The sequence below is a fragment of the Apostichopus japonicus genome, chromosome 15, assembly GCF_037975245.1.
Source record: "Apostichopus japonicus isolate 1M-3 chromosome 15, ASM3797524v1, whole genome shotgun sequence".
NCBI classification, from domain to species: Eukaryota; Metazoa; Echinodermata; class Holothuroidea; order Aspidochirotida; family Stichopodidae; genus Apostichopus; species Apostichopus japonicus.
The window spans coordinates 15,663,286-15,690,075 of NC_092575.1; the positions used below are offsets into that span (position 1 = coordinate 15,663,286).

The 26,790-nt window shown below is 36.0% G+C and overlaps 1 protein-coding gene and 2 long non-coding RNA genes across 3 annotated transcripts; 1 reads left to right on the forward strand and 2 right to left on the reverse strand.

Moving 5' to 3' along the window:
* Positions 1–753: 753 nt before the first annotated feature.
* Positions 754–7,035, forward strand: LOC139981544 (uncharacterized). Its single transcript, XR_011797887.1, has 3 exons — positions 754–1,222; positions 2,082–2,279; positions 2,721–7,035. It is a non-coding gene; the product is annotated as an uncharacterized lncRNA (long non-coding RNA).
* A 51-nt stretch (positions 7,036–7,086) lies between these two features.
* LOC139981410 (uncharacterized) lies at positions 7,087–10,404 on the reverse strand. The gene is made up of 3 exons (XR_011797838.1): positions 9,742–10,404; positions 8,782–8,979; positions 7,087–8,340 (listed from the first exon to the last, which is right to left on the reverse strand). It is a non-coding gene; the product is annotated as an uncharacterized lncRNA (long non-coding RNA).
* A 4,359-nt stretch (positions 10,405–14,763) lies between these two features.
* LOC139980725 (neutrophil collagenase-like) lies at positions 14,764–23,444 on the reverse strand. Its single transcript, XM_071992592.1, has 7 exons — positions 22,981–23,444; positions 21,007–21,290; positions 19,383–19,669; positions 18,522–18,680; positions 17,774–18,064; positions 17,082–17,345; positions 14,764–15,990 (listed from the first exon to the last, which is right to left on the reverse strand). Exons 1-7 carry the CDS (start codon positions 23,107–23,109, stop codon positions 15,734–15,736), a joined length of 1,671 nt encoding a protein of 556 aa, XP_071848693.1. The 5' UTR covers positions 23,110–23,444; the 3' UTR covers positions 14,764–15,733.
* Positions 23,445–26,790: the final 3,346 nt, after the last annotated feature.

Sequence of the window (26,790 nt, forward strand, 5' to 3'; positions counted from 1 at the left end):
ACATAAGATTTGGAAATATTCAGTACTTTTCACAAAACGTGGTTACGTTATATCAATCAATATTTGCAAATTTGCCAGTAGATGACGTTTAACTTATTAACTGAGAACGTTTATGCAAGCTGGCATATTTGATGGAACATTCAGCCAAGAATCCGAGAAAAAGTTAAAATTACCTTCAACTTCAGTTTGTCATTTAGGTGTACATGATTGGACTTGAAAAGCTTGGTCAAAGAAATAAAGTTACCAAAACGAAAATTAGATTTATTAAATGTAAGGGATGGAACGTGCAAATTTTATATTGCTAACCCGTAATTGGAATATTTATGAAGTTGACTTGCGCCACCAGTTGGAAATGGAAAATGTAAGTTCCAGCTTCATTCATTTGTCAATTATTTTGTCTTCTGTTTCGTCTTTAAGTAAAAAATAATTAATAATACTCATATACCAACTCTTTATAGCGGCCATGGTACAAGAAAATAAGACCAAATAAACCGACACGGCAACCATTCCACCTCCCTTGGAAAGGAGAGTGGAGTATATATTATAGGGCAATAGCAATCGATTCCCGGCATAATTGATATTTATTGCCCTTTTATACTTAGGAAGTAGTATATCAAGCTTAAATTCTCTTTTCTCCTAAAGACAAAGGAAATAATGAGGAAATAAACAGAAAACAAGCCTACTCTTGATATTGAGAATAATGGATGAAGTTAGGCTATACTAATAATTCGACTCCACACTACAACGCACTGTAAACATTAGTTAGTCACGAATGGCAAAAATCTAGTCACAGTGACTAGAGTTAGCTAGTCATTACCAATTCGTTAGTTGCAGACCAATTTGCATGGTCGTTCGACTAACATAAATTAGTCACATAAATTTGTACGAACTTTTTTGACACTCACTAAGCATGTCATGTATGTAAGCGTGACGAGAATGTTCTAGTCTTCTGTTTGTTTACTTTCTATAACCTTCAGCTTTGACCAATGACGTCATTATTTTTATCCAATCATCGTACCGTAGAATACCGTGTGCTCAGTTGATCAGAGATCAAAAATTCAGACGACGGCCGGCGATTACATATATACTGTATGCACGTACGTGGTACGTTGTACTTGCGGCCATTGCCTAACTGCAGAAAGAATAGGGCTATCAATAAAATGAGAAGATTCTTAATCATTTAGCAAACTGTCAGAAGCAGTTTCAAAATGTCGTCAGTTACGTAAGTTCAATCACAACTGAAATTCTAATAAATAATAATTGACACAATTGACATAATGTTCAAGGAAGGTTTGAATATCGGCGATATGTTTGGCTGGAAAGTATGGGTAAAATTATAACGGTAGGCCTTAGTAAGCTAAACTGTTGCTAACGCTAGGACGAAGCTAGGCTAGGAGCTTAGTCTTCCTAGTGTAGCCCACATGCGCTCGTAGATGAATAGTACAATAGGCTCTAGTAGTAGCAGCAGTAATACACACTTATATGACATATTTTATATAAATGTGTATTATTAGCTAGTACACTAGGCCTATATTCTATAATGTTACGAGCGCCTGTGGTGTACTAGGCTAGCCTACGTCAAGTTTCTAGACACCACTTCGTCGACCACCAACCCGGTCTGCATTTCGTGCACTCTGAACTGAAGATCTTCGGAGTGGGACTTACACTCTGCTCTTGTAGGCTTAAATACATGGTACTCATATATTAGGTTATTTTTGCTAAAGTTGGAAGTACCTTGTGTTAAACTAAGGACAAAAACTCAGTTTCAATGCATGAAATACCCATAATGTTGTTAGCTTAGGCCTAGGCCTCAGGTTCATAATCATAGTGGCCGTAAGTGGCGCTATGTTAGTAACCTACTTCCTAGACCAAGTCTACACCAGCTGTAGCACAATGTTTTAGGGTTCTGTATCCTAAGTGGAGTGGCTGCTGAGTGCTAATACCCTAGACAGAGAATGTTTTGAGTCTTATTTAGCAAATAATCCACAATGGTATGCATTTTCTGCTCCTGCATATGTGCATCAAGGGGTTTTGAGCCTACTCAGCCTATCATAAATTTTCTGTTGTTTGTCAATTTTCAGAGAAAGGTAATGTGCCAAGTCCTCAGCATTCACAGCTATATACTTTGAATGATTGTTGTATCAATGGACTCAACTGGTTAGATGAGGTAACAACAAATTCCAAACAACTCTGACAGCAGAAATAGATATCCTGATACATCATGGGAGATCTACTGTAGTAACTATAGGAACCAGTGCTTGCCACCCATGGAGAATAAGGTAATTTGGCATTGTTGTTCTTTGACAAGCAACAAATTTGAATGTTTTATCAAAAATTATGCCCCCTATCTACCTCTTGTCCCCAATACCTGTCTTTAATATATTGTAACAACCTATGCATGAACCTTTAAATGGACTGATTATGTTATTGAGGTGAACTGTGTATCTAGATAGCATTCCAGTAAGCTTTCCTGTAGACTACTGTACATACTTTTACAGTTAGGCTGTGTTTTACAAATCCCAGTGATTCCGTTTTGGTAAAGAACCCCTTCAAGTTAATTCTCTTATTCTAAGTAACTTAAGAGTTGCACTGGAGTGACAGGCAATATCAGTTTAACATGTTCCAAACAGTTCAGGAATACATTGGGGTATGTCCTGTAGGTCAGTTTGGGAGGAATCAGCCGGCTGAGCTAAACAAAAGTAGTTTTCATCACATTTCAGAGCCAGAGACGAAACAGCCCTCCCCGCTGACCCTTCTCTGGATGATGTTTCTGCAGGTATGGCAAGCCAGACCAAGTGGACTGTGACCCAGATACCAATAAAACCTGCAAGAATTCATAAATGCACCCAACTTGGTCAAGCTTATCAAAATTGGTGACTGGAAATGTTGTTGCAGATGTAGACCTGGTTACTGCTTACACAGTATTGCTCATATCATGTGTATTTACACACTGCACAGTGCATACTGAAATCTCTGAAAAGACATCTTTATGGACCAAAAATGATAATTGCATAGAATTCTGTTGTGGTTTATAATGTGACGACTATAAAAAGTATCAATTTGGTATGAACAAATTTATCTCTCAATTAAGGGGGCATACTCCTATTAGAGTCTATATCCATCCCCTCAATTGTTCTTCTTCAGGTAAGTGCCAACAAGCAGCGGAGAACATCTTTTTTGACCTGTTATCAATCATAATCTAGTTTTTTGTGGCTTGCATGTTGGAGAACATGAATGGAAGTACATGTGGTGAGAAAATTGGGTCAATTGAGGCAGTTTTAGACCCCTTTAGGCTTCCCAGGAGTAGCGTAGGAAAACTGTTTACCACTGAGTGAAGAGGCTTGTTTACAAGTGACGAAAACTTCTGGCTCGAATAGCAAAATATCTACATGGTCATGATACAGAAAATTGTTAGTGCCATGAAAGGCCAACTTGTCAGCTATCCGGTGATAGGTAGCATTGAGCTAGTGAAAACTTCTATCTAGACTTAGAGACCACATCACTTTTGTGATTTAGTGTGTAAGTCAATGGGGCTTTTAATGGGTGTATGCTACTTTAAATATAAGGAACAATCTGTGATATACAGTGCACATTATGCAATCAATGAAATAACCACAGTACGTAAAGACATACAGAAGTTGTGGCGGAATGGTTAGGGCACTGAACACAGGATTCCATGATCGTGGGTTCATGTACCAACCTGGTCGATACGTATGTATCTTTAATGAAGACACTTAATCTCAATTGCCTCTCTTCACCTAGGTGTATAGGGTACCCTGGGAGGTAATTAAAGATATAGCATTTGCACCGCTTTATGGCTGCAATGATATGGGATGTCCCCTGGGGAACATGTAGATGTAGCTAACCACATTGAGCATAATGTCTGATATGTGTTACCAAGGACCATAGATAGTGTTAGGTAAATACTATGCCAATGTTGCAATATAAATGGCTAATTTACATTACACTTACAGAGTGTGGCTATATGTTACATACTTAACCAAATGTCTTTAGGCCTTTGTTACTTGACCACACTGTATGTCAAAAGTGAAAAAGGAAGGATATTTTTTGTGTAATGCAAAGAGATAGTTCACTTGAGTATTCAGCATTGATTTATAGAAAAACTGTGGTGAGTCATAAACCAAAATTATGACAAATAATTTCTCAGCAGAAATTGTAGCATATACGTACACATAATACCGCACACCGGTTATATTCAATAATGCACACCGGTCATACTACTAGTATGCTATAGTGCATGCCTAAACCCCACATAAGTGTAGTGCATAAGATCATTGTTTGTGTACTTGCGCACACCTTTGGGATCAAGCAAAGTTCAAATTATCAGCAAATGATGTTCGATATATCGGGCAAGTCTTTAATTTGGACTTCAGTGTACTTGGAAAAAATTACAATCATTAAATGGGGTCAGTGTGATTGAATGTGGGGACCTCATTTAAAGTGTACCCCAAAAAATTGACCTAGAAGGTAAGTTTCTACCATTCAAGACATAGCATATAGTTTGTGATAAAGTACTTCTAGAAATATTTTAACTACTTTGTTTTCTGTTCCACCCTAGTGTTGCTTCAAAGATAATAACATATTCAACTTGCATGTTCTGCAATAATATTGTACCATCACATCTCATGGTCAGAAACTCAGAATACTATCACTTCCAAGTTCATAAAATGACTTATATTATGCTTTTGTTTTAAATGTAGTTGTCAGATGTTGTTAGACATAGAGATTTAATCTCTGGTCAATGGTTCTCTTTTAAGCTCACTTTTTTGTTTAGCTTGTCATGGTAATATTTTTATTTATCCTAATTCGAGATGATGATTTATAAGGATATTTTCTGGCCCTTTTAACAGCTAAGGTCATATAGAGCTACTGAAGCCTTTTTATACCATTTGATTTGACATGGGGTATTATTTTTATAAATAAATTATAAATAGTTATATGATATATTATTTTGTGTATATTAAATACATGTTATGTATATTTATATTTATATATTAATTAAGATAATTTATTTGGCTAAAGTCCTATTTTTATATTTGAGCTGTGTACTCGCAAACTTTCCCTTTATCTGTCTGTCCACATCTTTTCCATGCTGCTATTTTGATGAAACTGATGGAGCCCATAATGATGCATGATCTAATTGTTTGAAAACTGTTGAACACTGCCAACTTAGGAGCGTTTCAAAGTAATCCCATGAGTAGTCTCAAGATGTTTTATTGGAGAAGATTTTGACAATGTTGTAAAGATAAGTTTTCCCAATTGTCCAATAAATATATATTTTAGTTTTAAATGTTCTTAAACCTTTAGTGTTTGTTACTGTTCTTTATGAGATGAATTTTTAATGGAATGCTTATTTGTCACATTTTGCATTAATACTGAATGTTAATAAAAATTACCATGAAACTTACAATGTGTGTCACTTTCTCATTTCTTAACTAAAAAGTACTTAATCGTAAACTAGTCTTGTGACCTAAATAAGTAGTCACAGTTGCAATGACTAATATTTTTGGTCACTGGACTAAGCTTTGGTCGATAGAGGCATCGTAGTAGGACTAATTTTAATTAGTCAGAAAACTCGATTTAATTAGTCACAAAACTAATGTTATATAGTCAAATGACTAGAAGAAACTGGTCGATAGAGGCATCGTTGTGACTAATTTTTTTTAGTCATATTGAGATAGTGACACAAATTATAAGTTTCATGGAAATTTTTATTAACATTCAGTATTAATGCAAAATGTGACAAATAAGCATTCCATTTAAAAGTCATCTCATAAAGAAAGGTAACAAACACTGAAGGTTTAAGAACATTTAAAACTAAAATAAATATTTGTGGGACAATTGGGAAAACTTATTTTTACAAAATTGTCAAAATCTTTTCCCACAAAACATCTTGAAAATACTTAAAAATATGGGATTACTTTTAAATGCTTAGCCATTAAGTTAGCAATGTTCAACAGTTTTCAAACAATTAGACCCCCTGATGACCTATTCCTACAATTTCTTAAAGACCCTTATTGTGCACTGACCATGCATCATTATGGGCTTCATCAGTTTCATCAAAATAGCAGCATGGAAGAGATACGGACAGACAGAAAAAGGGAAAAATTGCGAGTGCACAGCTCAAATATAAAAATAGAAGTTTAGCCTATATTAATTAATATTTAAATATAAATATATATAACATATATTTAATATACACAAAATAATATATCATATTTATAAATTTATTTATAAAAATAATACCCCATGTCAAATCAAATGGTATAAAAAGACCTTGAGTAGCTCTATATGACCTTAGCTGTTAAAAAGGGCCAGAAAATATCCTTATAATTATCATCTCGAATTAGGAACTTGGAAGTGATATTATTATGAGTTTCTGACCATGGATGTGATGGTACAATATTAATGCAGAACATGTAAGTCGAATATGTTATTATCCTTGAAGCAACATTAGGGTGAAACGGAAAACAAAGTAGTTAAAACATTTCTAGAAGTACTTTATCACAAACTATAAGCTATGTCTTGAATGGTAGAAACTGACCTTCTAGGTCAATTTTTGGGGTACATTTTAAATGAGGTCCCCACGTTCAATCACACTAACCCCATTTAATGATTGTAATTTTTTCCAAGTACACTGAAGTCCAAATTAAAGACTTGCCCGATATATCGAACATCATTTGCTGATAATTTGAACTTTGCTTGATCCCCAAGGTGTGCGCAAGTACACAAACAATGATCTTATACACTACACTTATATGGGGCTTAGGCATGCACTATAGCATACAAGTAGTATTACCGGTGTGCATTATTGAATATAACCGGTGTGCGGTATTATGTGTACGTATATGCTACAATTTCTGCTGAGAAATTATTTGTCATAAGTTTGGTTTATGACTCACCACAGTTTCTCTATAAATCAATGCTGAATACTCAAGTGAACTATCTCTTTGCATTACACACAAAAATATCCTTCCTTTTTCACTTTTGACATACAGTGTGGTCAAGTAACAAAGGCCTAAATAATGCATTTGGTTAAGTATGTAACATAGCCACACTCTGTAAATATAATGTAAATTAGCCATTTATATTGCAACATTGGCACAGTATTTACCTAACACTATCTATGGTCCTTGGTAACACATATCAGACATTATGCTCAATATGGTTAGCTACATCTACATGTTCCCCAGCGGAGATCCCATATCATTGCAGCCATAAAGCGGTGCAAATGCTATATTTTTTAATTACCTCCCAGGGTACCCTATACACCTGGGCAAAGAGAGGCAATTGAGATTAAGTGTCCTCATAAAGATACATACGTATCGACCAGGTTGGTACATGAACCCATGATCATGGAATCCTGTGTTCAGTGCCCAAACCATTCCGCCACAACTTCTGTATGTCTTTACGTACTGTGGTTATTTCACTGATTGCATAATGCGCACTGTATATCACAGATTGTTCCTTATATTTAAGGTAGCATACGCCCATTAAAAGCCCCATTGACTTACACACTAAATCACAAAAGTGATGTGGTCTGTTAGTCTAGATAGAAGTTTTCACTAGCTCAATGCTACCTATCACCGGATAGCTGACAAGTTGGCCTTTCATGGCACTAACAATTTTCTGTATCATGACCATGTAGATATTTTGCTATTCGAGCCGGAAGTTTTCGTCACTTGTTAACAAACCTCTTCACTCAGTGGTAAACAGTTTTCCTACGCTACTCCTGGGAAGCCTAAAGGGGTCTAAAACTGCCTCAATTGACCCAATTTTCTCACCACATGTTCTTCCGTTCATGTTCTCCAACATGCAAGCCACAAAAAACTAGATTATGATTGATAGCAGGTCAAAAAAGATGTTCTCCGCTGCTTTTTGGCACTGACCTGAAGGAGAACGATCGAAGGGATGGATATAGACTCTAATAGGAGTATGCCACCTTAATTGAGAGATGAATTTTTTTCATACCAAATTGATACTTTTTATAGTCGTCACATTATAGACCACAACAGAATTCTATGCAATTATCATTTTTGGTCCATAAAGATGTCTTTTCAGAGATTTCAGTATGCACTGTGCAGTGTGTAAATACACATGATATGGGCAATACTGTGTAAGCAGTAACCAGGTCTACGTCTGCAACAACATTTCCAGTCACCAATTTTGATAAGCTTGACCAAGTTGGGTGCATTTATGAATTCTTGCAGGTTTTATTGGTATCCGGATCACAGTCCACTTGGTCTCGTCTGGCTTGCCATACCTTCAGAAACATCATCCAGAGAAGGGTCAGCAGGGAGGGCTTTTTCGTCTCTGGCTCTGAAATGTGATGAAAACTACTTTTGTTTAGCTCAGCCGGCTGATTCCTCCCAAACTGACCTACAGGACATACCCCAATGTATTCCTAAACTGTTTGGAACATGTTAAACTGATATTGCCTGTCACTCCAGTGCAACTGTTAAGTTACTAAGAATAAGAGAATTAACTTGAAGGTGTTCTTTGCCAAAACTGGATCATAGGGATTTGTAAACCACAGCCTAACTGTAACAGTATGTACAGTAGTCTAAAGGAAAGCTTACTGAAATGCTATCTAGATACACAGTTCACCTCAATAACATATCCAGTCCATTTAAAGGTTCATGCATAGGTTGTTACAATATATTAAAGACAGGTATTGGGGACAAGAGGTAGATAGGGGGCATAATTTGTGATAAAACATTCAAATTTGTTGCTCGTCAAAGAACAACAATGTCAAATTACCTTATTCTCCATGGGTGGCAAGCACTGGTTCCTATAGTTACTACAGTAGATCTCCCATGATGTATCAGGATATCTATTTCTGCTGTCAGAGTTGTTTGGAATTTGTTGTTACCTCATCTAACCAGTTGAGTCCATTGATACAACAACCATTCAAAGTATATAGCTGTGAATGCTGAGGACTTGGCACATTATCTTTCTCTGAAAATTGACAAACAACAGAAAATTTATGATAGGCTGAGTAGGCTCAAAACCCCTTGATGCACATATGCAGGAGCAGAAAATGCATACCATTGTGGATTATTTGCTAAATAAGACTCAAAACATTCTCTGTCCAGGGTATTAGCACTCAGCAGCCACTCCACTTAAGATACAGAACCCTACAACATTGTGCTACAGCTGGTGTAGACTTGGTCTAGGAAGTAGGATACTAACATAGCGCCACTTACGGCCACTATGAACCTTAGGCCTAGGCCTAAGCTAACAACATTATGGGTATTTCATGCATTGAAACTGAGTTTTTGTCCTTAGTTTAACACATGGTACTTCCAACTTTAGCAAAAATATCCTAAAATAAGAGTACCATATACTTAAGACTACATGAGCAGAGTGTAAGTCCCACACCACAGGCGCTCGTAACATTATAGAATATAGGCCTAGGGCCTAGTGTACTAGCTAATAATACACATTTATATAAAATATGTCATATAAGTGTGTATTACTGCTACTACAGTACTATTCATCTACGAGCGCATGTGGGCTACACTAGGAAGACTAAGCTCCTACTAATCCTAGTCTAGCTTCGTCCTAGCGTTAGCAACAGTTTAGCTTACTAAGGCCTACCGTTATAATTTTACCCATACTTTCCAGCCTAACATATCGCCGATATTCAAACCTTCCTTGAACATTATGTCAATTGTTTCAATTATTATTTACTAGAATTTCAGTTGTGATTGAACTTACCTAACTGACGACAATTTGAAACTGCTTCTGACAATTTGTTAAATGATTAAGAATCTTCTCATTTTGTTGATAGCCCTGTTCTATCTGCAGTTAGGCAATGACCGCAATGTACGACGTACCACGTACCACGTACGTGCATACAGTATACATGTAATCGCCGGTCGTCGTCTGATTTCTGGATATCTGATCAGCTGAGCACACGGTATTCTACGGTACGATGATTGGATAAAAATAATGACGTCATTGGTCAAAGCTGAAGGTTATAGAAAGTAAACAAACAGAAGACTAGAACATTCTCGTCACGCTTACATACATGACATGCATAGTGAGTGTCAAAAAAGTTCGTACAAATTTATGTGACTAATTTATGTTAGTCGCGCGACCATGCAAATTGGTCTGCAACTAATGAATTGGTAATGACTAGCTAAATCTAGTCACTGTGACTAGAATTTTGCCATTCGTGACTAACTAATATTTACAGTGCACGCCCCTACCCCCTCCCCCTTAGGGAGAAGGGAGTTTAGCGTAGTTTCGATCATAGATCACATGCACTGTACATTACATAACATAATATAACTGGGTTTTACACAACTCAGTTATTGTATCCCTCCTGGACATGATATCTTGGTAACGTTACGAATATCCTTCTTATGTAATACATGTGAAAGGGGGGGGGGGGTAAACTGGTACACAGGTACACAGGTACACAGGTACAGCAACCACACATATACGATCTTGCCTATATAAAATGAACCCAACTAAATGTCAAAACGTGAGGGACACGATGTATTTATCCTCTTCCGTTTTCGTTAGAAATCTCATAAAAAGTTTCGTTATTTCTCAAAGCATCTGTAGGGCAAAGTTCACTATGTGGTAACAAAAATCATGAAATCACTTGTATGTATAATACTATAAGGGCAAAATATTATAATCGATACACCAGATATATCTGTTTGTTTGTTCATATTAGGTTTTTTTTAAATGTTTATGGGTTTTTTAGGGGGGGGGGTGTAGCATCGTATATGGTGACCTCTACATCTATGTCATGTTTTTAAAAGTGTTTACATTGCCCTTTCAACCTGTGCATTGATGTCCATTTTACCCACCAACTACCAACCTCTCTATACCATCACCATGCAAAGATGCAAATTGCAAATGTAAGCCTATCCATACTTTCGAACAGAATATAAAATTATTTAAAACCAAGATCAGGTCTTGTAAACTAACAAAGAAGATTCTCTTTATAAACGTATTAAAGTGGGTACAATATTATGACATTGTCTTTATATATAAGAAACTAACGCATTGACGTATTGTTTTCATTTGTCGCTGTGACTTCTAAACATAAAAAGCTTATCTCATTTTATGGTTGAACAAATGTGTATTTGGTTATTTGGTCAAGTCAGGTTTTTTGAGTTAAGAAGTAACAACCAAACCGGTGTGACATGCTGGTATTGTGAAATATTTGGTTAAATTGGGAATGCGGTTTGGAAATGCACTTTAGGAATGTTTATGGGGGGAAATTATTATTCAGAATTATATCTTACTTGGAAATCTTCCGGAAACAATTATGAGTAAAGTTAGCCATTAGTAATAATATACACATATGCAAAGCTTAATATGATTAGTTTGATCTTACAGTTTCCATTAAGCATTGACTTGTTGTGTTTGAGATCTTAGACTTTAAGCCTCATTGAAGTTTGCATAGCCGATTAAAGTACTAGAGGAAAATAAATCCTGTTTCTACTCTTTAAACTGGTTATTTTCTTGCTTCATTATGGTCTTAGGCTGCCTCTCGGAACATTCCAATATTCAAATTGGTATTCGTTTTTGGAGATCCGAAACATAACGGAACACTGTCGAAAACAAATTTCAGTTTTGCCGAAGCTTTAGCTTGCCACCCATTATAATATGATAGATGAGCAAATAAACAAAATGAAAAAAATAGTCACGAAGCGACATGTCCCCACTGGGTTCTCCCTCCATGGGGAGTTAAGACTTTTTTATTTATTTCAAAAGATACTTAAACAAGTTCAGAAAACCATATCTAGCGTTGGGAACATGATATTCAGGTAGGGGTTTCAACTAGAAGTGTGAAAATATCGAGATATCAGTTTAAGGTATTAAGAGACTTCGCGTCATGTATAGACGTGAAGGTGATTCCTTGTTTGTTATGTATAATATATTTTCCGTGGTCTCCTGTCAGTCTTCTGATTGAACATACTCTATAGATGTTTCTACCATTTGCCTTCCATAAAGGGTTATCAGTGAAGGGCTAAGCGTCTTTATCGTTGTGGGAATCTGAAGAGGAAATGCAAAGAAAGGGAGCGGGAAAAAGCGATATATGATCAAAGTTAGTGAAATATTTTATCGAAAAAAAAAATGATGCAGAATGATATAAACGAGAATATATTGTTTCAGAGAGACTACTACTTTATATACAGTCAAGAAATGTCATAATTGATTTACCAATCGATATTTCTTAATTTATTTTATCATTTTGTTTTACAAACAAAAGGCGAAGAGAATCCGCTATTCTTTTATGTTAACTGGATGTTTGTTATGGTGATAGTATGATTTCAATCGTGTCTGCCCAGATTCTAAAAAAAAGGTCTTACAATTTGGAATGATATATGAGCACAGAACTCTCCCTGATTCTTCTTCATTGGTTTCCTTAAGAATTTCTTGCCTATAGGTGACAGGTTGAAACTATTCAGGGGTTGTTTTTGTTAATTAGGTTGGATTTAATTGTCTTATGGGATGTCTAATTTGTCAAGAAGAAGGTTGCCTTGACCTGACTTTTGATGGTGAATGATTTTGACACTGTTTGACTTTGGAAGACTCAAATTTGTTATGATCATGTTCAAAAGGGTGGTTATTATCGTTTAGTGTGACCTTTTTGTTGAGGTTGAATTTGTAGTTGCTGTTTATGAGATCATTACCCAAAAAGACAAACAAACCGCTTTAATGATGTGACAACTTTTTCAATAAACCACAAGCCAGGTCAAACGTCAGTGATAACACACGAAGCCTTTGTAAACTTAGACACAAAAGCTTTTGCTCTGTTCTCATGTTGCAGTATTTAGCAAAGGACTCAAGGAGTACAAAAAATATATACAGAATGTCAGGTAAATTATAAATATTTACAAAATAATAATATAAAAAATCAGTCCAGTTTCATCATATATGGTCATACGTGTACGGCGCCAAGTTTTTACTTAGTAATTTAATGTCCTTTTTTTACTATTTCTCTCCCCCCCCCCCCCGTCCCTGGGAAAAGTTGCCCAAGTTTTGTTAATGCAACAAAGCGCACCTTTTCATAAATTAGAAAAAGAAGAAACACTGTGCCATTTTTGTAGTAAAAATGGTTCTCTAATGTTGAATATTTAAACCAACATCATGTATAAAGTGCCCTTTAATAAGCCAATTCAGAGAATTTACGACAAGCCTATATTGCGCAATACAGGCTTAAGTGAAATGTTGCCCCTCGGTAGCTGTTTAAAACGGTACTGTAGGCCTACAAGTATTGTTATACATATGAATTCGTCCTTCCGTCCGCTGTGTCTGATTTTACGTTACTGGTATTATTTGTCGGCACATATAAATATTTAACAGGGAGAGTAATCAACGCGAAACAAAATGGCGTCCAAGTTATATGGCATTATTAGAAATAGATGGCAAAAACTTTGTTTGACCCCATGGTAACACTAACAAGTTGATATTGGAAGGTAAAATAAATTACTATGTATGATAGTTGTATATACCTAGTCTATTATATAAACTATAATCTCACAAACATAGATAGGTGTTATGTCGAATTAGACAAAAGACTAGTGTTAGAATGTACTATAGACCTACTGAAAAGGCAGCATTGTAATGAGCAGTGTAGTCAAAACAATGGTAGACACGGAATCACATGGAATGTTACTAATTAGTCTACCACACTGGATATCACATACAGAAAGTTATCCTTGGAGTACGCTGTACATGATGAAATATGACCTTTCATTTAACTACTGGTCACCATTGAATGTTTACAACAAACAACACAATTAATAATAAGTATATCATCTACTAACTTGTACCACGGTAACTGGCAATGTTCCTTTCGAAATGTAAATGGTGTTTTATTTTAGCTCCCTCGACATGGATTCTAGCATTTGCAACTTTGGATACGATTAAACTACGGAAGGCAGTACCCTAGACCTTTGCCTATAGCAGGTCCTACTAAATTCAAATATAGAGTAAATGATAGAATGGTGTGGTAGTATAGGTTTATGTCTATCAGTGAGTTGATGTTAATATTTGAAACCCACTCTATTAATTCATCTGAATGACTTTGCTTATTCGTTGTCACGAAACTACAGTATGACACATATAATATATATATATATATATATATATATATATATATATATATGTATATATATATATATATATATATATATATATATATATATATATATATATATATATATAGTATCGATGCTGCAAAGTTTCATTAACTAGTAAACATAGGCAAGGGTTTAGTATTTTTGACTCAGCCAAAACTACATTTATTCTTTAATCATTCTGACATATGCAGTCATATGCGTTAAGGATTACAATTAATTATAAGGCTAATTTATCATAAACTTCGCAATTTGGTTACAATTTGGTGTACAAAGCACTAATCAACTAACGTAGCCTGACGCCAATGCTACCTTACTGCACTATTTGCATTAGAAAAGCTGAAATGACTTATTAAACACAACCATTCCAATACTAGAATTTGAGTTACAAAATGGATCCCTCTTTTGGAACGTTTGGACGTTACTTTATGATTTCCCCTCAATGAACATGTCCCAATACCACTTTGAAGTGTTCCCCTCTTTCATCGATCATACATGCAAATTGATGAAATGTGTACAAAGACGAGAACTTTCCCTCGGATGAATGGAGATGCAAAATCAGGAATTCCCATTACCGACAGATGAAATCAAGTAAAATCAATGACGAATAGAAAAAAGAATGCATACATGGTTGATTTAAAAATAACTCTCGTTTATTAATTTAGAAAGACAATATAAAATGAAATGGTTGCTCGTCGTTTGGTATAATCATACAAAACTATGTAAAATGAGGTGCATAATTGACAAAAGATGACAAAAGAGTAGTAAAACGAATTAAATAACAGACATTTCAAAAACGAATAATTACATCTATAAATTATTTGCATAATGAAGATTTTAATTTTTTTTCTCTAATAATTCTTCCTTCTTTTGCTCATAAAACTGTTAAGAAATTGCTTTTGTATAAAGTACAAGAAATATTCAGATATTACCAGTTTATGTTTAAAAATCAATATTCTTTAACTTGTGACAACGTTCTATTGTTGCTTATTATAAACCTAGCAAATGAAAGTCAATATTTTTTTTGATCAATTTCGAACATAAAACAATTTTGTTAGTCATCAAGAAAATGTTAGTTTACCACAGTACTGCATCTCTTCAGGGGCGAGTATCATTGAATGCGTTTAATGAGATGGTTTGACAATTTGTTTCGCTGACCCTCCCCCCTCCCCAACCATGTAGCCCCTTTGCTCTCACGAATACACCGCCCATCCTATAAAGACTCTTGGGACCCAATATGGCTCCGAGAAGCTTAGGCTGAAAGGGATGAATTTATGGGAAATATCAAACTACTTACTTATAAGTCATAATCTGATTTTGATCAGTTCCTTAGTTATATAGGCATTGACCTATGAATTGTTATACATAATGAAGTTCAGCATTGCTTTCAGCAGAAAGTGAAGCATTGCATTTTTCTCATATTTTGTGTTAGCTCGCTCTTTGGTTTTCGTTTTTTTAAATGTCAACCTATTAAAATTGAGCTATTCGTATCATTAAATGACGCCTTAATTTTATTTCTGCTAAATGTCCGACCCAGAAATGAATGAATAAAATATATATAAATAATACACATCAGGATTTTTTTAGCCCATGTGTATACTCTAAGATGACACTACGAGAGATGTTATGAACATGAGTAAAATATGGAAGATAAAATTTATAGAAAGCACGCTACCACCGTTGTCATTACCCATTCCAAAGTAATCGTAATCTGTGTTGTTTACTCCGTTGAAAATATACAGATTTGGATTACAACCAAAGAAATCAGCAACGAATGGTCGCGGATAACCGTCATCAACTTTCCTGGTTATGTCGTTGTAGCGGTAGTAGTACTTGCCCTTGACAAAGTAAGCCATTTCTGAAGATGACAAAAAAAAAGGAAGAAGAAGATTAATTTAAAATCAGTGTCTTTTACTACGATTCATTATTAAAAAACTATGGTTCGGCATTTAAACGCGAACGTTTCCATATGACAGTTACATGATTGCTAAAATAGCATGATATTGTGTCACATAAACCCAAGCAGTAGAGCTGAACGTTAATCGTGGACAAAGACACTGCCGCGTATGATCGTACGCCAGTGTCTGCAAAAGAAAATATCGTCATGATAACATAAATCCAAGATTGATTGTCACAAGTTAACCAGTGACCAGAGTAACTGCGTAAAGTCGTGTGAGGAGGCCTTCATTCAATTCTGTGAACCTTCGACATTTCACTTTTTACATGCTACTTGTGGTAGTGGGGTTATATGAGGTTTGTACAGACAAGACAGAAACTAAATCAGTTTTTATTCACAAAATTATTGAAAACAAGTTTATTGGATACACATTAACTACACCAAGGGCGTAGGAACCGGGGGGGCTGGGGGCGCCAGCCCCCCAGTGAAAAATGTGGAGGGGCGGAAGTATCATTCCGCCCCCTCGCTCCGCAAGTCAGAAAACCCCTTTTTCATTTCCAAATAAGAATAAAAATCTCATTTGGAGCACCAAATTGCATCTAAGGCCAGGTGAAAATACAAAATTAAGTTTACAAAATGGAGTGGCTGTTGAAGTGTGCTATATTGCACCAAATTGCATCTGAGGCCACCTGGAAATGCAAAAAATTCCAAAAAGGAGGGTGACACCCCCTCCCCTTAGACCCCTCCCCCAGGCCGGCCATCAGTCTTCAGCCCCCCACTCAAAAGTACCTTCCTACGCCACTGAACTACACGTTTCCTAAACTGGCAGTTTCCTAAACTTTTACTCTATACACTGCTTGTATGTACCACATATGGCATGGTAATTCTGCTATACATGTGTACAATTACTACCAACCCCCCCCCCGGCCAGCCCCAGCCTCTTTCAACCCCTATTAAAACATCGCCAATCCTGTTGATAATGATCACCATAGTAATATATAGGATTAATATGATTGTCTGTGAAAGAGACATAAATTTAAAGATAAACTTACTGTCATTATATCTGAAAGCTCCATCTAATCCTTTTGGTACACCAGGGAAGACTGAATCGATGGGGTAGGGGTACCCTTCGTCTACCTTCTTCTCAAATTCATCGTAGCGATAAACTCGTCCTCTCTTAAAGAAATACACTTTGTTATACTCGCCCCAAGTAGCAGCAGCTTGTAAGTTACCTGGCAAGTCTGAACTGAGGTTTGCGATGAGTTTAGGGTAACCAGGCAGCGGCTCAATACCATCATACACCCAGTATTCCCTTCCTGTAAAAAAGATGGGGGCATTCTCTGTTAAATATAACATGCGGTAAAGCCTCGTGTCTTTTTAACATCTATAACAATTTGCCAAGGAATATATCCTGATGTATCCTTCATGAAATATGTGTTGTTTTTTTTGTGTGTGTGTAAAGTTAAACATTTCATTTCCTTACTTAAAAGTTACTTCCCTTTTTGCCTATAAAATATAAAATAAACGGAAATATTAACTATTCATATACAATAAATAAAACACTGTATATCTGAACTTGCTGTTAACAGTTTACAATGGATGTGAATGAAACGAAAATATTCCATGAGAATCATGAAATGGACAGTAATTTGTATTAAAAAAGAGAAACATTTCTGAGAAAGCACTCCATGATAGGGCAATTCTTTATTAACGGATTGAGAACACAAGAAATTAAAGAGGTTACCTTTGAAGAAAAGGATTCGTTGATCGTAATATCGCTCATAAGCCGCCTGAATGCCCGAAGGTAAACCCTTGAAGAATTCGTTTGTCTTGTAACCCTCTGCAGGCGTAAGAGATTTACCTGGCTCCCGAACCCTCCAAAAGCGATCCTCTTTGAAAGCAAAAATCTCTCCTCTGATGTAGGCTACACAATCAAATGACATTTGGCACACAAGAGGTAGCTCAGTGGTTTGCATCGCCTGTGTTACTGGTTTAACTGTCACTGGTTTTTCCCTTGGTGTATCAGGTCTTGAACCTACAAATAATTGAATATAATGTACTTATTATTTAATAACATGTTCACAGTTTTTCTTGTTCCTTTAGTAATTTTTTTCAGCTAAATTCTTTAAACAAAAAACTCATGATAGATAAAATTGTATATTCAATTTGAAGATTGACCAGAACACTGTTACAGAGGTATTCTGTATACCAACTCAAATATATATTTAAACTAAAGTGTCGTATGCTGCTGGTCCGAAGATATATTGACAAACGGTGCAGGGTGCTGTATTTGTAACCGTGGATAGTGCTTTGTAGTATTACACAAAACGTTATACAGCAATGAAAATCACTGCCCCTTTAACTACAGAATATTCTGAAGTAATGGGATATAAGGAAACTGTTGCACGGATGGTGCGTGTTGTCATAGAGGATAATACATGTGTTAATACTTAACAGTAAACAAAAAAAACTAGAGTATTTTGTAAACTTACCATAAAGAGTTTGTATTCCAAGGATATCATCATACGGAAGTTCGAAGTTTGGCTGGTATCCGGAATAGAATGGTGCCATCAGAGCAGTAGAGTCCTGTGAGTGGCCTAAACCTAAACTGTGTCCAATCTCGTGGGCAGCCACTAAAAACAGGTTGATATCTAAAATGAAGAAAGAAGACGCTAATATATCACCGTAAACTCTATAGTTGCGCACAAATGAAAATGTAATCTGATTGGTATTGGTGTCATTAAAAAAGAAATGACCTCTATCTGTTTAAGTTTAAATTATGAGTTGGTGCTTCAGTTGTAGATATAAGAAACAGTCTGCAAAAAACGAAGAACGAACGAAAAAATGAAATTTGCAACAACAAAAAAAATAACTTAGGCTAGAGCGGGGTTCTGACGGCTATTGTTATCAAGGTTTACATAAATTATACAGAGTTACATAAACGAAACACGATCCAGTCCGGATGAAAATAACTTTTCCGACTGACCGTGACCACGTAACCTTATAAGATACCAGCTCTAGTATGACCTTTTAGATTTATTAAGCATTTCTAGCAAGGTTCAATGGCATTGTCTATTGGGTATATGTATGTTAACTCAAACTGCTCTTATTTAAAATTTCCATTGTAAAATGAAAAGTGAAAAATACACAATTTCTTTCTGGCAATGTATACAGAGCAAATGTTAAAAAAACTTAGTTACTTTCACTTGCAACAACTGTTATTATCATAACAGGAAATTGTGGTAAAAGTGATTACTGTTTCCTTAGTGTCAAATACTTTTGTTTCATAGTGTATATAGTACACACTGTGGTAGCTCCCTTGTCAAGCAACATGCACTTATAGTTCAACCTACCATCGAATGTACGAACTGAGAATGTTTCAGAGTCATCGAAATGAACGTCTCCTTCGATTGGGTCTCCATAGCCGAAAGGTCCAAAGGCGTGAGCGAGGGTTCCACTTGGTCCGTCAAATGGGTATGGATCTCCGTGATGGTATTCCCCAAATTTCATCATGATGTCAGCCTGTCCTGAAGCAACCTCTACAAAGTCCCTCGGGATAAATGTTTGCCACACATTGAAGGCTCTTCTGATGGCCTCTCTTACGACATCATAGTTCAATTCCGGAGGTGCGTTAAGCACCCTACAGAAAGACACAGTAAAAGTAAAGGGACGTTAAGGCAATGAGAATTATGGAACCGATCCTAAGTTTAGACATATATCTTTATTTAGGGTAGGGAGACTCAGCTATAAACAAGAACATCATTTTTAATTTAGGGCAGTATACTAAATCCCTGATATGATTAACATTATAACAAGATCCAACTATCTTAACTTGAATTTTCCACATGAAAAAAGGAGAAAAAAGAAATACAAAACTAAGGTAAATCCTGTTTTATCTCTCACTCTCATCAATTCATGACTCATATAGTAGATAAGAATGCCAAAGGAACATTGACCGGACATATCCGGTCTGTATACCTTTGGCACTCTCACGTGCAAACTCCCGTCACCTAAGACAATGCATTCCAGTTGTTTGGCAATGAACTGCGAGTATGATTGAAGCCATCTATTTCCTGAAATATCTTATCACATACTAGCCTATACAAAGTTGACTATAGTTTAAGTCGAGTACGTGACATCACTTTATCACTTCCGTAACTATGTGACAACCTGTGGCTTCTCAATGAACAATAATAACATGACCTATATATATAGCAACTCTATGCAGCAATGGTAAAACTGTTGACTGCTTCTCGATATTGTACAGGAAGCAATGGGAGGTTAATAATGTCTCATATGATCTCATTAGTGCAAGAAATCTCTTCAATATGGCAGCTTCCTGCTTCAGTATATAGATGCTATATCCAAGGCAAACCAAAGTTGGTTAATATTAGCTGGGGAAAGATACTTCCTTGTACAAAATAGCTCATCGAATATAAATCAATGTTGTTGTGATTCTGTATATACCTCTCCTTTATTAGTACATTAACTAAACACAAAATGATGCAGGATATGTACTCAGGTGAAACAATTTATATAGGTTAGCTGCATGATTAGGATATGTTACGTATTCCGAACACCTGAACTATTGAACACACCAAGAATGAAGACATGTATTGGTTGGTTTAAAGTTCGTTGGCCTGCCGCTTCGTGGTCACGGTCCCTTTACTAAGCCGGCGAAGCGTTACCCCATTATGAAGGGTGAAAATATGACAGCATTGACGATATGTATGATATTAGCTTAAGGAATCATAACAGCAAAGTGTATTCTGATATGCTCTATTTTTCCGCAAAAGCTGCTCAGAAGGAAAGAAAAATACGATTTCACGAAGAAAGGTCCCTTTTTATATAGTGACGTGTAAAAATGAACTCAATTGATAAATGCGCATCGGTATCATTTAGCATTGATTCGCAGCCCGCGAAATATTCGCACGATGGAATTACGGTAGGAAAATGTCAAAGGGAAAAGTAACCTACCTATATGTTATCTTTCTCTCTTCCCATCGGCCACCCGAATGCGAAAAACGTCTCAAACGGCCCCCTATAGTTTCGTCACCTTCTCCGCTAGGATCAGGTACACCACAACGCGGCATGGCCATCGCAGCTATCGTCTTATCATCCAGAATGCCAGTAGGATCCACGTCAGGCATATATAATTGCATATTACGTATAATTGCCTCAAACTCGGATGGATCAATCAGGTTATTCACCACCGTTTCATCCATTTGATCTCCAACGTATTTGTACTTCTTTAAGAAGTCCTGTAGAAGTGAAGCAAATATCAGGTTAGCTGAATCCTTTCACCGGACACACGACACCCCACCCCCCCCCCTTCCCACCCATGTTCGGTAGAAAAGTGGATACTTGTTTTGTAGAACAGATATCCAAAGAATGAATAACATACTCATGGAGCTAACATATGGTGAAAGCCTATATACACATTTCTAATACAAAGGGTCCCGCCAAGAACTGCGTTCTCGGGGAGGTGTGTATGAGAGAAATATGACACTATTCTGGCGGTATTAGTATTAAAACAAAAGTCTCTACTGAGGGCAACGTTTTGGGTTTTAGTCAACCATGCTGTATTTCAATCATCTTTGTAGAACTTTGTGAAATACCTATGAAATAGTAATATCGATTGTAACTCACCTAAATTATGAAAATGAAATAAGTTGACATAGGAATGAAAAGATATCGGGATGGAAATAATGAACTTTTTCCTTAATAAGTTAAAAAGTCTAGTCGTTATTGACTGTCACTATATCTAACCCTTAGTATCTTAGCTCACTTCACATTTAGCGATTCAATATATGTTTTCATGAGTTCTTTACAGATGTCCTGAAAAATAGTAAAATTTCAGGGTAATAAATACTTGAATCAAGTTTCTCTTTTGTTTAAAATGTGAAAATGAAATCGAAAGCTGGGCCCTATTTCATAAAGATTACTTACGAAACTTCTTAAATAATTCTTCGTAAGTCACTTAAGAAGTTTTAAATAGTTCGTATCTTACGAACGATTAATCTTCTTAAGTGCTAGATAAGAATGTTCTTAACTTTTATGAAATAGGGCCCTGGTCAGAAGTATTTCTGTCTGTAGTGGGATTTGCTATTTAATAGCATTCGAAATATTAGGCGCATAGAAAACCCAAAAAAGTATAAGGAATACGTGTTTATTACACATAGGTTATGTTATATACTGAAAAGAACATACACAGCAGAACCTTACGTGTTTTTAAACTGAAATAACCTTTTCATCTTAACTTGTCATATCTTACATGCTTAATTAGTCTTGCCCTTTGACTTTTGTACAACAAGTATATGCAACAACATTTAACTATACCAATCAGTAGAATATCTTTGTCTTCCAATAACTATGAACGAATGGAGGTATGGATGGGAGAAGGATTATTAGGGATCCCATTGGTTCAAAACACAAAACGTTAACGACTCCGAGCTTTTACACAAATGACACACTACTCAGCAATAGCTATGAGAAATGCAAGGGTGGACTTAACAAAACCAGGATATATATATATATATATACATCAATAATTTAATTTTCATTTCAATTGACAAGCAGGAAAGTATATTACGGTAGGTAATTTTGGAACAGCGTTCGTTAGTGTTTAAGTCCGTTAACCTTAACCAACCACGTGTCTAATTAAGGTAATATATAGTTCTGTCCAAAGAGAAAGGAATTGTTAGTCGATTAAGTAGAGAGTAAAATGGAGAAAAGAAATAGTTGGGAATAGGAAAAAAGTCAGGTGTTACTTTATTTTGATTAATATAGCCTACGGTGTATATTAAGTCGCTATAGAGTTGTTACAAACTAGAGGCACAATGCAATATATATATATATATATATATATATATATATATATATATATATATATATATATATATATATAATGCTTAAATGCGTATGTTATACAATTATGGTAACTAAACATACCAGTCCAGTTTGGAGATTCTCCGGAGATACAGCAATTTCTTGAATCGTTTTCCCCTGAGTCCCTCTACAAACAGCAGACATCGAGACAATTACAGAGAGGAGCAGATAAGATAATCTATCCACCGCCATGATGGTGTCTCTTCCAGTGGTTTGCAGTTCAAATTCGTTCTGAAGTATATATATATATTTCACAGCACGGTACGTCTGGAACCTTAACTGTAAAAGTACCTTAATGAATTCTTTCCCGTTTGATTGCAACCAATCTAACAACACCTTATTAGTAAGCTTTTGCCAGGAAGTAATGTGTTGCTCGACTCAGGTGATTCTTTCTGATCGGGTTCAGAGCGGCGTAGGGTTTATATATACCCTGCTGCGTCTGTCTGTGGTCAACCACGCAGTAATGGACTTCTTCAGTATTTGACACACTGCGGAAACCATGAGGCTATTAGCTGCGTACCTAGAATCTCCCTCCCATACGAAGCATGACTGTATAAGGCCAATGGTTTATTCGTTCATGCGTCATTACCTCGCTTTATGCGCATGCTCTTGATGGACACGAACATATCCGTTCATGTGTTCTTTGTAATAAACCTCATGATTCTATTTTTTTTTTAGTCTAAATGATTATATCATGATTATTAATATTAAATCCACTGATAAAAGGACTTAAATTTTTAGGGCTTATTCGAATGCATGTTTAGGTATATACACCATGCACAATGCACACAGAGAAAGCACAGTAACTGCAGATCTTAAAGTTTTGTACCAAAGTAAAAAATCTGGATCGTGCTATAAATCGGTAGCATGTGCTATTTAAGATAACAGAAAGAACTGAGGATATGTGTAATTCCAACAACTCCAGTTAACACATATCCTCAGTTGAAACAAAACCCTAACACAATTCTTATTAGATACTTAATTTTAAAGGTTGAAAAGTACGATATTCAATATATACAAACCACAAATCATCCCTTGTTAATTCGGCAACAATTTTTTATACTATATACGGACACAACAAATTGATTTGCTTAGAGAATATGACTGTTTGTCTTTTTCCATTTTTCCGTTTCTGTATTCGATTTTCAACATAAGATTTGGAAACATTAAATACCGTTCACAAACCGTGGTTACGTTATATCGATCAATATATGCACATTTGCCAGTAAATGATGTTCATCAAAGCATTATATGCACAATCAAATGCAAACAAATCTTGTTCTCTAATTATGAACTCTTTCATATTTTTGGCGAGTCATATTTGGTGTCGTAATATTCAGGAAAGAGACTATAACTATTTGACGTGATCTCAAATTTCAAGGCAGAATTGACGGCCCTTAAACTGCAAAAGTAAGCACACAAAAAGTTACAACCCCGGCCATGGTCCACACGATCAATTTGGGGACCTTAACTATATAGCCGCCAGGCTCCCGCGGTGCCCTATTTTTCATTTTTCTGTTAGCCTTGTACTTTTGGTGGTTCTGTAGAAAAGGCCCTATGATGAGCCACTCACTAAAGTTTGAAATAACGTGTCCAATAATGTTTATTAATGAGATAAACAAAGGATGCGGTTGGGTCTTGAATTCAGTGAATCAAGTACAGGATATAGTGAGAGACCAAACTTCAAGGATACCCAGTAACTTTTCTGGATAATTCAAACAGCTCGTACGTGACACATGTAATAGAAGGCTGAGTCAATACACAGATTGGTTTACCCGGGGGAAAAGTAATTGCTTAACCATAAGTTCAGTTACCTGTCGGTGGAAATTGAACTACCTGAACAAGCGGCCTTGTCATGTTCTCGTTCGTTTTTCTTGTTTAGTGTGTTTTGTATTCTCACCCTACAACGAATATCTTACCTTTGTGTTGTTTGTTGTTTATATTTTTTTTGGGGGGGGGGAGTGATTTGTTGTGACTTGTTCATGACACACCGGTAATGAATTAATCTTAAAATCAACATACAACCAATACCGTCTTTTTGCGATTTCAGTTATTTTCTGTAAACGGTTTCTATTGTAGAAATTGTCCCGAATTTGTACTCTTGTCTTTTGTGTGCTCGATGGCATGGACGTCCGCAGTAAGAAAACAAGTCCAAACAGTGCAAGCAAACTTTCTATACCACGTTAACAGTTAGAAAGAATTAACCAGTTAACTGGTTTACAGTTCAAGTTATCATGGAGCTATCGACATTGTTGAGTCCTTGATGTTAGTTATAACCTCTCTTTTTTGTACCATGATGTTTGTATTGACATAGCAGTCACTTATTAAATTAAGAAAACACTTGGAAACTTTGCAAATATTTACAAAATTAAATACTAACACTTTGAAACTACAAATTACTTATAGCACAAAACAAGTATATAAAACCAATAGTTTCTACAATGATCTTTGATTCAGTTTAAAACAAGCGCTCAATCGCTTCAGTCCAATCACACTGTTACCATAGTACTGCAAAGATACGGAAGTGATGTATTGTATACAGTCATTTGTATTGAATTTCCATCCGCTTTTTTTTTTGGGCTATTCAGTTTCTCTTCTTTTCTCAGTTAAAGTTATAAAACGAAATTTTGAACGGAAATGAATTGATGAGTGACCTCCACTTGTTCTTTCCTGAATAGCATGTAGACCGTTATTTTGACATTTGGTGGCCCCGGAAGCTATTGGTATTTTCTTAGCAACATATGTATACAGCCAAGGATCAGACCAGTGCATGCGTATTGCCATTAAAAGGTGATAAAGGTCTACGGACACCTAGCCAATTTCCCCCATATTCAGTACATTTGGTTGTGTGTGATAATCTCATTCAAACTCTGTTGAAATGTTTTGGAAAGCTCTTTTTGTTTTCAAGACAAACACATTTGAAGCTTCGATAACTTGAACTTGGGGGGGTGGCTCATAAAATATGTGCAAACTATGACGTAGAGTGTTGTGCTCATCAAACATTTCTTATTTAAGCCCTTAATAAGTTAACCCCTATAAGTACAAGCCCTCGTACGTCATTTGAATAATGTAGTGTTCCTCTTTTCAAAGAAGACAATACAATATTTCAAAAATATCGCCTTGGGCCACAAACCTGTGTTCATAGTTTTTGAAACGAGAGTTGTAAAAACAAAAGTTTTAGTATGACAGAAAAGTAGGCAGTCGTTCCCTTTACATCATCAATGTGCATAATTAGCTAGTGTTTATTCATAAATGAAGCTAGAATTAAGAAAAGACTTGTCACATTGGTCAATCTTTGATGGGTCTTGATTGTAGTTTCAGCTATTTTCATGATTTCTAATGCCTATTAGAGTGGTTTGGATAATGTTGTTCCTAGTTGTCTGTAGACTCTTAAGCGTCGTTTGACCGAGTTTCGTATTTCACTCGTATTGCTTTGCCAAAAGTGAATTTATCGCAGTCGTAGCTATACTTTCAATTTGAATTGATTTGACAGTTTGAAATGCCTAGCATTTCATATTTTCGTGTCTTTGTTAGATGTAAGTAGTTACTCATAATTACCAGTATTATTATTATTATTCATGTCCTTGCAGGAAAACTATAGAGAATGTATGTTTAGTATCGATCCCACCAGTGGCGTAGGAAGGTACTTTTGAGTGGGGGGGCTGAAGACTGATGGCCGGCCTGGGGGGTCTAAGGGGAGGGGGTTCCCCCTCCCCTTAGACCTGGAATTTTTTGCATTTCCAGGTGGCCTCAGATGCAATTTGGTGCAATATAGCCACACTTTAACACCCACTCCATTTTGTAAACTTAATTTTGTATTTTCACCTGGCCTAAATGCAATTTGGTGCTCCAAATGAGATTTTTTTTTCTCAT